We start from the raw sequence: 12,583 nt of genomic DNA, 5'->3' as shown, positions 1-12,583 counted from the left end.
TGACAGCTTCCAGAGAATAAAAGCAACAGGTAGGGGTGCAACGGTTGTGACTCAGTGGTTGTACAGTTATCAGGCACAAACCAGGCTGGTGCCCAGCGCAGGGGAGGGAAGGGCAGCAGGCAGTAATCAGGGAAAGAAGAGAGGGCAGTTCTGAGATTGTTTATATCAAGGCCATATTTTTAAACAAGTTTATTTACATTCAAAGAATTTCTAGATTTGCTATTAAGGACTGAGTATCAAAAATTGTCACTTTTATCTTCCATTTATTCTTTTGTTGTTGTTGTTGCTTTCTGAGACAAAGTCTCACTGAACAGCCCAGGCTTGCCTTCAACTCATAACCCTCATGCCTTGAACTCAATCTTCCCCACTGCTAGGGTTTCAACCATGCACCATCTGTGGCTCCTGCGTTTATTCTGAGGGATAAACAATGAGGTTACTTCTTGTGGAAGAGCAGAAATCTATTACATGTTTACTGATTTATTCTGTGTCAGGACAGCTATGCCCAGAATGTGTGTAGAGGTGGGTGTTGACCATCAGGCTTGCTGCCAAGTGCCTTAACCCAAATTAAGTTATTTTCTCATTATCCTTTTGCATAAAAGCCTATAAAATAATTTACTTATTACCATCCACATGGACTCCGAAGACAGCACAGGCCACAGACACCAACCTGACCTCAGGTGTGAGCACAGATCATGGGCTTCAACATTGTTAGACACCGAAGACTTCCGTGATAAAATCTCCCCCAACCTTCCCCCCTACAGAGAGAGAGAGAGAGAGAGAGAGAGAGAGAGAGAGAGAACTGTACCTGTACCTCCAGTTCTAAGGGATCCGATGCCCTCTTCCAGCCTCCTTGTGCATCAGACATGACACACAACCATACAACCAGGCAAAATACCCATACACATTAAATAAGAAAATAAATCTCAAAAAAATAAAAAAATGAAAAGAAAAAGAAAAAAGAAGATAGTCTCTTATTTAGGTACATATGTACATAGAAAGATATGTATGTTTTTCAAGGTACGGTTTCTCTTTGTTCAGTTCTAAAACTTACTCTGCAGACCAAACAGGTTGGCCTTGAACTCAGAGATCTACCTGACTCTGCCTGTCCTAAGTGCGGAAATTAAAGGTGTGTACCACCGCCCCTAGCTAGGATAGCTCTTTTAGTTTTGGCTGTGAGTCCAGGCTTTAACAGCTAAGCCATCTCTCCAGCTGGGATAGCTTCTTTTACAATACCTCTCCCTGCTACTTTTGAAAGCGGCTGGAAGGAGCAGGGCCACAGGAAAGTACAGGCACAGATACCACCTTCTTAGTCCAGTGGCATCTATCATCCCTCGTCAAGGCTGTCTGAAATCATTAACAACCAAGGGCAACGGGAAGAGTTCCCTGGATGTATGAGAGAGAACTCGGTGACAGATAAATTTCTCTGTGGCTTGCCAAGTGAAAAGAATGTAAAGACCACAGCCAAGCAGGAAGTCAACAGGTCCTAGCAGATCAGCTAGTTTAAATTCTCCCTCACCACGTTTGTTTGTGAGGGTATATCTTAAAAGTAAAACGTAACTAGACTAAATTTGTGGGTTTTCTTCTTTTCTGTGTAATTCGGGACAATACATATCAGACAGTGCAAGACATGAAACAAAAGCTGGACACCTCTCCAGTATCAGGGATCAGGATCTTGTTGGTTCTGCTTTCCACAAAGGAAAGGAAAGGGGGAGAGGGAGGAAAAGGCAAGGGGAGAACATTCCCACAGGGCTTCTTCACTGTGTGTTTCTCACTGTGACATGACTGCTGAGCCTCTCCACTGCATTCTCTGTTGGTACCATACACAGGTAAGGCTGAGCTACCCGCAGTGCCTAACAGGCGTCTGCTCACTCTATACAATTGTCTTACAGTTGTTTAAAGAGACACTAAGAAGACATAACAAACAGTAACAGTAGTGTGGTTTGCCGAGTCTAGGCTGAGGAAGTAAGGAAATGCCAGATGCTTAGTCTGTAAACAGAATTTTGATTTCATGATATCCCATTACTTCAAAGAAAGAAACAGCTCTCAGTAATACATACGCACAGAAAAGAAAAACAATACAGAGCAAAGAAAGGTCAGGTACGACCACAGACCTGGCTGCCGCCTGCAAATGAGAATAAACACAAGAAAACGGGAATTGTCTACATGACTGTTTAACCTAGCATCACTGCTTAAAGGTGAAGAGAAGCAAGCACTCAAGAGAAAGTCCAGAAGTAAGACAAATGTCCCACCAAAGCCCTGGTCAGCAAGTCCGAGGTGTCAATGAAAAGCTGGCTCTGCCATTTTTAGCCATGTGGACCTATACAAGTTTTTTAGCTTCTCAAATCCAATTTACTTATACACAAAACAGGAATAATCTGTGTTTCAAAGTTACAATCACACAAAAGAAAATTCAAAGTTTTCACCAGTGCACAGTGAATGTTCATTATAAAAACCACACAGTAGGAACCAGGTCTTCTGGCTCCTGTAATCTCAGCACCAGGCTTAGGCAGTGGACTCTGCCCTGAGCCTACCCAGTGAGGCCCTGTCTCAGAGAAAACACAGAAAAAAACAAAACACATACAATAGTTTCCATAATGAAGTTATTAATACCAAGTCCGCAGAGGGAAAATTCAAACAATAGCTTCTACAAATGGAGTTAAACTCAGGAACATCTTCCTGGGAAAATGTCTCAAGGAGACAGTAATACCCAAGCTGAGGCTTAAGGGATAAGCGAGTGTGCCAGGAAAATAAGTTGGCAGGAAAGAATTCCAAAAGATAGAGCATATGCAAGAACTCTTAGGGGAAAGATGGCAGGTTCAAGACAGAGTAGATTTGTGAGAGGAAATATTTCTGAATTGGAAAGTCTTATAGTATTCTTTCTGTGTATAGAAAGTCCCTTTTGCCGGACGGTGGTGGCGCACGCCTTTAATCCCAGCACTCGGGAGGCAGAGGCAGGCGGATCTCTGTGAGTTCGAGGCCAGCCTGGTCTACAAGAGCTAGTTCCAGGACAGGCTCTAAAAAAAGCTGCAGAGAAACCCTGTCTCGAAAAAACAAAACAAAAAAAAAAAAAAAATAGAAAGTCCCTTTTGGGGATGGAGAAATGGTGCAGAGGGTCAGAAAGCTTGCTGTGCAGGACTAAGGAACTGAGTTCAGATTCCAAGCGTGGTCACACAAACCTGCAACACTAGCATCTGCTGAGAACTGGGGGGGAGGAGGAGCGCTGGACTGCATGAGTCTGTGTTATAGACAGTAGGATGACGGGGACTGCTGCCCAGCAAGCTTAGCTAAAATTCCAGGTTCAGTGAGAAACCCTGCCCCAAGGGAAGGAGGCAGAAGAATGTTAAAAGTAGCTTACTCTGGTTTCCATTTAAGTACACATAGATGAACATACATACCTGCACATGCACACGCACACACATCCTGTTTCACCAGTTAGGAGACGATAAAATGGTTCAAGGATAGGGTGGTGGTCCAAAGTGAAAAGGGGGAGAATGTGAAGAATCAGACAAGGGGTCGTAACCGCATAAACTAAGCTATACCACAGTGGCTCAGAGTGGTAAGGTGAAAAGTATTCAGGATAAAAGGATAGTTAGCAGTCAGATACGGTGGCATACATCTTAAATCATAACACTCATGAGGCCGAAGAACACTGATCTATTGTGAGGTTAAGGCCAGCGTGGTCTACATACAATATACAAGGTCACCTAGATACATAGTGATGCCCTGTCTCAGAAACAAACACGTGACGCTGGAGAGATAGCTCAGCAATTAAGAGCACTAGCTGTTCTTCCAGAGAACCTGGGTTCCATTCCAAGCACCCACATGGCAGCTCACAACCATCTGTAACTCTATTTCAGGGAAATCTGATGCCCTCTTCTGGCCTCTGAGAGCACCAGGCATGCACATGGTGCATAGATATGAGACAAAACACCTATACTGCAATATATGTGTGTATATATATATATAACATATATATAAATATATGTTAAATGTAACCACATACAGAACTATGCAAGAGCAGGATGGTGGTGGCACACACCTTTAATCCCAGCACTCAGGAGGCAGAGGCAGGTGGATCTCTGTGAGTCTGAGGCCAGCCTGGTCTACAGAGTGAATTCCAGGACAGGCTCCAAAGCTACAGAGAAACCCTGTCTCGAAAAACCAACCAACCAACCAAGCAAACAAAGTATTGTACAAAAAATATACAACAGCACCACTACAAAAGACCAATTCAAAAAATTGGCAAGGACAAAGAAGTTAAAGGCAGGCAAGAACACATGAAAAGAACGTTCATCATATAAATTATTAGAGCAATACAAACATACTAGGTTTCTATAAAATGAGTAAGTGTGTTGCTACAGAGAGTGATGGTTAAGTCATCATAGAAGAGTCCAGCAAGTTCACAAGAAGTTAATACAGAATTATTACATGACACAGTACTTACATAAAAAAATGAAATCACTTGTATACCCCCAAATTTGTACAAATGTTCAAACTGCAACTTTTGCCCACTTTGGAAAGTGTGCCAAAGATGGAAGCAAGCCAAATATCATGAGCCTATAAATGATTAAATAAAATGTGCCGTAACCGTAAAATGGAATATCATTAAGTATAAATAGTACCAACATAGCCAAAGAATGCATGAACCTTGCAAACATCAAGCCAAGTGGAAGAGAACAGATGTAAGAACAGTGTGCTAAGACTCGACTTACAGAAACAGTCAAGAACTGCCAGGGCTATGGTAGAAAGTAGAAGTCTTTAGGAGATACAAGTCTCCTCAGTGATGAAAATGTTCTGGAACTACATAGTGGCCACCACATAACACCATAAACACAACAGAACCAGCAGAAAATACTAACTAAAAGACAGCAAACACAGAGGACTGTATATCATATGACTCCGTTTACATATCATAAGCTACACCATAAAGTGCAGGGGAGGGTCTACTGACGAGCAGTACCAAGTGTCTGCTCTGACTCGGTGCTGATGCGGCTGCACAACTCTGCGTGCACCGACACAGTTCACTGTCTCACGTGTGTGAGCACAGCTCCACTCAGTCTGAGCTAGAGCCACATCACAGGGCTGAAGAGTCTGACGAAACCATCTCACCTCTACTTGAGCACCCTACAGAGCCGGAGAACAATTCAGAGTCAATTCTTTACAATATTAACTTATTCAAAATACTAAAGTTTGTTAGTAACAGAGCCAGGATTAGAATATAAGATACTTACTTCTACCCCAAATCTCAGAACATTTAAAAAAAGCTAGGAAATTAAAAAAAAATCTTGTACCCAGGCTTAGTAACCTATAATCTCAACATGCTGAAGGACTGCAACTTAAAGACCAGCCTAGCTAGACTGCAAAGTGAGACCCTGCCTCAAAAAACAAAGCCAAATAAATAATTAAATACAACTTTAATATATTAAGTCCTTATAATTCTTTTAAATATTATGTTAAAACCAGCATTCTGATATCACAACATCTTTTTAGCTCCAAATCACTTGTTAGTCATTTTGCAAATGCAAAAACATTGATTTTACTGGTATTTTAAAAAGCACTTGGAATAGCTAAAAATTTATTCATTCATCATTTATAGACTAATGTTTCCAACAATTTAATTAAACATTACCTAGTTTTTCTTTTAGAAAGACCATTACATAAAATCTTTGAAAATCTAAGCCGGCTTTACAGTGCTTTATTTTACGTTTTAACGTTGAAAATTACCTCGTGTATGCATGTACGTGTGTGCATGTGTGTGGGTACACACCTATCACAGGTCACAGGTGGAGGTGAGGATAACTTGAAGGAGTTAGTTCTCTCCTCCTATCCCGTGTCTTGGGAATAAACCTGGGCCATCAAATTTGGCAGCAGGTGCCGATCCCTGCTGAGCCATTTGACTGACCTGTTTGTTATTAGCATTTATTTTTAAATTAGATTAAATATATGTGTCAATTAGTGCATGCGTGTGCACGCACGCATGCTTGTGAAGAAAATCTATCTTTGCTTTTGCTGCTCGGAAGACAGGCGTTCACGCAGTCCAGGTGGACCTGTAACTAGCTCAGAGCACCAATCTCAAGTCTTGTGACCCCCTACTCACACCTCTGGAGTGACTGGGATCGATTAAGCACAGGGTCTCTGTTTGCCCGGACTCTACCCACTGATCTACATCCCCAGATGAATATATTTTATATTGATTTTTTTTCAAAAGTTAGACAAACCTAGAGTTGGAAGCCTATGTTCCTTCCCCCATTGGCTTTGGTCAGAGTTTTGACCACTGCAGCCAAAAGAAGATGACAGAAGTGATCTTTGAAATTTTATTAAAAAAAAAATGAACTGATTCTATTCATCGTTTCCTGTCACGTAATCCGGAGTGGTAAATAATGAAACAAAGAGAACCTAAACAGTATATATGGTGTTTATTATAAAAACAAGAGTTCTTATCTATAATGAATCCTCTTTCCACAGCACCCTATAATCATACACATCTCCGTGCCAAAAAAAAAAAAAAAAAAAAAAGGAATGATATAGTACGTTAAAAGTTATATTACCAGAGAAACCCTGTCTCGAAAAACCAAAAAAAAAAAAAAAAAGTTATATTACATCTATTTGTTCATTTGTTTTGTGTGGTTTCCCATGTGAGAGGGAGGTCAGAGGAAAACTCTCAGGGACTTAAACTATATAGAACCCAGGGACTAAAGTCAGATCATCAGGCTTGGGAGCCTTTACCCACCAAGCCATCTCGCTAGCTGATTGGCATTTTGTTATAAAGTAGACAAGAAAAATCTTTTTCAATCATAAGCTAACACTTTAGTATGTTACAGAAGTCAAAATACTCCCTCTGGGAAAAATATTCCACTTAACATGTAAATAAAGCACAACATATAAGAGCTTAGGCTTCCCTAGGCATGCGGTTCTGAACAATGGGTTTGAACAAGTGGACTGGCGATGGAACTCAGTCTGGAGAACATCTGTCTAGCGGGCACAAAGCTTCAAGATCATGCTACACAGGAAATGATTCTGCTGTTAGTAGGATTCATCCTACAGCTGAGATTACCCAAGTTGTCTTGTTAATTATTACACGTTTGACTTTTTGACTTGAGAGACAATTTAGAATTCTCTCATACTAACCTAATAGATTTTAAAGATTCTCTCTCTCCCCCCACCTCAAATATTTTTAAATAACTATTCTGCATATATACATGCAGACCAGAAGAGGACACCAGATTGTGAATCACCATGTGGTTGCTGGAAATTGAACTCTGGACATCTGGAAGAGCAGCCAGTGCTCTTAACTGATGAGCCATCTCTCTGGTCTCAAGATTTTCTCTTTCAAAACAGGACAAATTCAGGTTCTGTCTCTACCGTCTGGGTGATTTAAATAAAAATATTTGATTTGTTTGGGTTGATTTTAAAAAATGAATGAGAGAAAATGTGGAAAGTGGAAGTGGTGACAGGTTCCAAAAATCCCAGGACTGAGGTCACAGGTACAGAGGACCCCAGAGATGGGAGTTCAAAGCCAGTTTATGTTGCACAGACTTCAGTTTTAAACAACAACCACAAAACAAAAACCTCACCACACAAAAAAAGATACAACTTTGAAAGCTAACTGTAGAAATTAAGACTGCTACACTGTAAGAGTTCTCTGCTGAGCATGTTCAAGGCATGATAAAGCTGCCGTTTACCTGGGTGTGGTGAGGCAGGAGTATCTTAAATACAAGGCTATCCAGAATGCCCCACAGTTCTCCCAAAAAAAACCAAAAAACAAAACTAAATATGTAATGTTGTTTCCCAACACGGATTCACAAAATAACTGCTGCCAAAGAAAAACATACACAATAATACTACGGAGCAGTCATATTCTGTAGCTCCAATAAATTAATTTAAAAGCATATTACTAAATGCAAATATCAATTCATATTCAATGAGATAGTATTTCAGCGGCAGAGAAGGTAATTTGCACAGTTACCTTAATCAAGTATTTTTCCCATCTATCTGCTGTAACGGATTTGCCAATCTTCCTCATCAACTTCAAATGGAGTTCCACCAATTCTTTTGGTACTTAAAAGGAAGGAAAAACTTCTGTTAGCCAACAAAATAAAATATTTACAAACATTTAAGACTTAAAAAAATGAAAATTAAAAACCCACTTCCTCCAGTCCTGAATCTTTTCTTAAAACACAGAATGCTGCTGATTCTTTCATTATCCCTGAATCCTTAAAGCCTAAACTAGGGGAAAAGGACTAAATTCCAGTTTTGAAAATTTAGTCATATTTCAAACTGTCAGTAAGAATGAAACCGACTGTAAGCTACAAAGTAAGTCATAGCAGCTTAATGGTTACAGAAGCCCCACCCAGTGCTTGCCCCACGGGGTGAGGATGGGGAGGTGAGCAGAAGAGCAAAGTCAATGGCTCTGAACTTTCTGCTTCATTTTCCTGTGAACAGAAAACCACTCCAAAGAGCCAGGCTGTTTATTTATTTTTACTATATCTAGAGATGTAGCATGGGGTAAAGCACTTTGCCTAGCATGTAGGGGCGCCAGGTTCGAGCCCCAGTAATACAGTAAGTAAATACCATCAAATAAAAGCACTTAACTAAACAACTAAAATTCATTAGAGTCCCTCATGGTATGCATTTGGATTCCAGAATTCCAGACCAAGATATAGATTGATACAGTGAGAAAAGAATTGAAGAATATACATCTCAGATTGGTAGATTTTTATAAAGTAGTCTAACAGTGTTCAAACTTAAAAAAAAAAACTAAAACTAAAAAACGTTCTTCAAGTATAACTCCTACCTGCCCAGCTAAACTTCTCTGTGACATCCTAAAGATTCCTCTCCTGCTTGCCAGACCAAAAAAAAAAAAAAGTACTCATCTTCCACTCTCTGAATAGGACTAACCATCAGACAGCTTTAACCTCTTTAAGAGGAACTCTACCTTCTTAGACCTTCCTCGCTGGGTTTTGACCATTATTTAAACTTCAAAAGACTGCTGTATCTTCCCTTAGGTTCTCTGTTCTTACTGCAAACAGCCAGAGTTCCTCTAAATATTGTTTTTAAATTATATTATTTAGACCAAAGGGAAATATAGAACAGAAATGCTGCCAAATTTTGTATTTCCCAAATCAAATGTCACTAGCAACTTAAATTCCAGGTTAGCCTATCTAATTTTTCAATTAATCAAATATACACATAAGGCAAATGGAGGAGGAGGGGGGGGGGGGGGAGGGGGGGTGGAGTGGAGGGGAGGAGGAGGAGGGAGGGGATGAAGAAAATCTTCTTCTTCCTCTCCCCTCCGCCTCTCCGCCTCCTCCTCCTCCTCCTCCTCCTCCTCCTCCTCCGTCCTCCTCCCCCGAAGCCAGAAGAAAGAAGAAAGAAGCAAACTAGACCCAAAGTGTTCTTTTGCAGCAGGCAGGCTTAGTCTAAGCATGTGACCCGCCCTTGCTGACGCCAAGGAGTATCTAGACAGAAAGAAAATAACGCAACACTCTCCAAGAGTGGGAGGTGCTGTCCCAATCTTTACAGTCCTTCATTCTCTCAGGAGCTTTACTCTCGACTACTAGCTTGAGACAGCTCGGAAGTGTAACATTTACTCATCTAACAATCCTAAGGGTCTTTGCTGAGCCTGCAACAGTGAGTCTTCCACGGATGGGCTAGTCACAGATAATACAGACAATTATCTAAAACCCGAAATAGTCAAGGACGGAGTGGAGAACTCCAGACAGAAACAAAGGTGCACGTAAATAGCTAAAAGCCAAAGAACAACAGAGAATGACTCCAGACTTCAGGCAGGGGCTTTACCATGAAGACAGTCTCACATTAAAGCAGCAGACTGCTCTGTATTTTAGAGATAGTTTATGACTGAACTAGAGGAAATTAGAGTTTAAAATGAAAGTTTTCATTTGCTTCCTTTAAGAGGTAGAGTACAGGGCAAAAATCTGAAGTTAACTCCAGAAAGTATCTGCCAAGACGAGAGTCCCCTGAGCTCAGTCTGAACGTGAGGGGCAGCAGACACAGCAGGGGGCAGAACTGAGAGCCACTGTAGGAAATAAACTCAACAAAACGCATCCAGCCTGGTAGTGCAGAGTCAAGAAAGCCGAGCGAGGTACTAGCTTAGAAAACCAAAGAGGCCTTGCAGTTCAAGGAAATCCAAAGAGGGCTCAATTCTCAGTCCTTCCATTCTATGTGGGTGGTCAGGTCCTTTAGCACTGAACCTTGACTTTCTAATCTGTATCAAAAGACTCTGGTAATCTCCTGGAATTTTGAAATGGCAAAATACTATATAAAATCAAAACACTTTTGAGGTATTTCTGTCGTGATACTGGAAACTAAGATCACCTTTAACGATCCCCAAACATTCAGAGCTCAGTTTACTCTGACTGACTGCACCGCAGGCCTGCTGCCATAGTCTCTATCCCCACACCTTAGGGCCACCCTTCGTCCCCTCTTAGGACACACAGAGTGGCAAGGCCGCGGCTAGCAGCTGGCACTGTCTCTACAGCTCCATAAGCACTGCAGACTTCAGCTTATGTCCTGACGGCTATCCCCAGCCTAACTCCCAACCCCTTTCTCCCCGGCCCCACTCTTTCAACCCCCCACCTCGGGTTTTTCAAGACAGGGTTTCTCTGTGTAACAGTCCTGGCCGTGCTAGAACTCTCTCTGTAGACCAGGCTGGCCTCAAACTCACAGAGATCTGCCTGCCTCTGCCTCCCGAGAGCTGGGACTAGAGGCGTGTGCCACCACCACCCAACTGCCAACCCCTTTCTCTTACAACCACACTGAAATCCTCAACAGAGATCACCTTGGTCTGACAAAGCGGGTGGCTCACTCCTGAAGGCAGGAGCAGGCAGATCTCTCTGGGTTTGAGGTTAATCTGGTTTACAAAGTTCCAGAACAGTCACGGCTACACAAAAACAGTCAAACCAGAAAGGGAACAAACCACTTTAGTCTGTTCGCAGCCCACGAACCCTACCCTAGCCCCTGCACGTGCACGCCTTGTGGAAGCCTTCCCATTCATTTCCCTATCTTTTCACGAGTTGTACTCATCTTCCAATGACTGAGGAATTCAAGTCTCGGACTTTCCAATGCCAGTGTGTCTTTTATTCTGAGACTGTTCTTGCTGTTCAAACTGCCTGCACCAAGTGGTGACTCTGACACCAGTTTTTAACCCTAACCTCCACACACCACATCATACAGAAATCATGGAAGATTTTTATTCTGTTGGCATTACTTTTAAAAGATCAAAATCAACACACAGAAGCATGGTTTTCATTCTGTTTACAAGTCTTGTTTATTTTGACTTAGCTGTATAAAAACATAAGTACTGAATTTATCAGGGTGCTGGCTCTTCTACGGGAAGCCACAGGGAAGTGATCCTGCAGTGTGGAAGAGTACAGCACTGACACATTATATTAAAATTCACAACGCATTATTTAGTAACTATGGAGGGTGATTAGAATGAAAATGGCCCCACAGGCTCCCAGGGAGTGGCACTATGTGAAAAGAATAGGAGGTGTGGTCTAACTGGATGAAGTGTCTCACTGTGGGTGGCTTTGAGGCTTCAAAAACCCACTCCAAGTCCAGTTTCTCTCTTCCTGCTGCCTGTGGATTTGTACTTGGAACTCTCAGCTACCTCTCCTCCAGCGTCTGCCTGCAAGTCTCTGTATCCCACCATGACAACGGACTAAAGCTCCGAACTGTAAGCCAGTCTCAGTTTTCTTTTACAGAGTTGCTCTGGTCGGTACCTCTTCAATAGAACACGACTAAGATAGTAAGTAAATTTATTTAAGTTTTGATTGCAATGAGAACTGAAATGTGATGATCTTTAAGGGCACTGAATATAATAACAGATCAATAGGGAAACACTTCACAAGGAAAACCAAAGAGCTGGGAGAAAGAAAGCTAAGCGGTACAGCCCACGCTTAGCTCTCGCTCTTTATCCTTTGCAGAACTGCCACAGTGTGGTACCGCACACTCTCTAAAGCAGCTGCTTAACAGAGCACCGGAGAATGGTGGCATGTTCTGTACACATCCACTCAGCCGCACATGGCTACTGAGTACCAGATAAGTGGCTAAGGAAAGTGAGGAACTAAGCTATATTTTGACTATGTATCTGTGTGTGTGTCTGTGTTGGAGTATGGACATGTGAGTGTAAGTACACCGCGTCCAAAGGAGGTCATTGGAGCTTGAGTTACAGCAGCTGAGAGCCAGCCACCATGGTTACTGAAAACTGAACTCCAGCCTTCCCTAGGAGCAGCAGCAAGAGCTTATTTATTTATTTATTTATTTGTTTGTTTGTTTTTGGTTTTTCAAGACAAGAGTTTCTCTGTGGCTTTGGAGCCTGTCCTGGAACTAGCTCTTGTAGACCAGGCTGGCCTTGAACTCACAGAGATCCGTCTGCCTCTGCCTCCCGAGTGCTGAGATTAAAGGCGTGCACACCGCCAGGCTGCAGCAAGAGTTCTTAATCCAGAGCCAGAACCAAGCTTTCTAGTTTGACTTATTCTATAAACTTTTTATTTAGGGCGCGCACACGCGCGCGCGCGCACTCACACACACACACACACACACGTGTGCGCACAGGCACACG

The 12,583-nt window shown here is 42.1% G+C and overlaps 1 protein-coding gene across 1 annotated transcript in view; it reads right to left on the bottom strand.

Moving 5' to 3' along the window:
- The window catches only part of Rsf1 (remodeling and spacing factor 1), a 110,251-nt gene that overhangs the window by 67,900 nt on the left and 29,768 nt on the right, over positions 1 to 12,583 (bottom strand). Inside the window, exon 2 of the mRNA XM_038313580.1 lies at positions 7,967 to 8,058. Coding sequence (XP_038169508.1) covers positions 7,967 to 8,058 — 92 coding nt within the window. The remainder of the gene's footprint in view (positions 1 to 7,966; positions 8,059 to 12,583) is intronic.

This window comes from Arvicola amphibius, chromosome 12 (assembly GCF_903992535.2).
Source record: "Arvicola amphibius chromosome 12, mArvAmp1.2, whole genome shotgun sequence".
Lineage (NCBI taxonomy): Eukaryota > Metazoa > Chordata > Mammalia > Rodentia > Cricetidae > Arvicola > Arvicola amphibius.
Note: the sequence above shows the minus strand (reverse complement) of the source record. Positions and strands in the feature narration are given on the sequence as shown.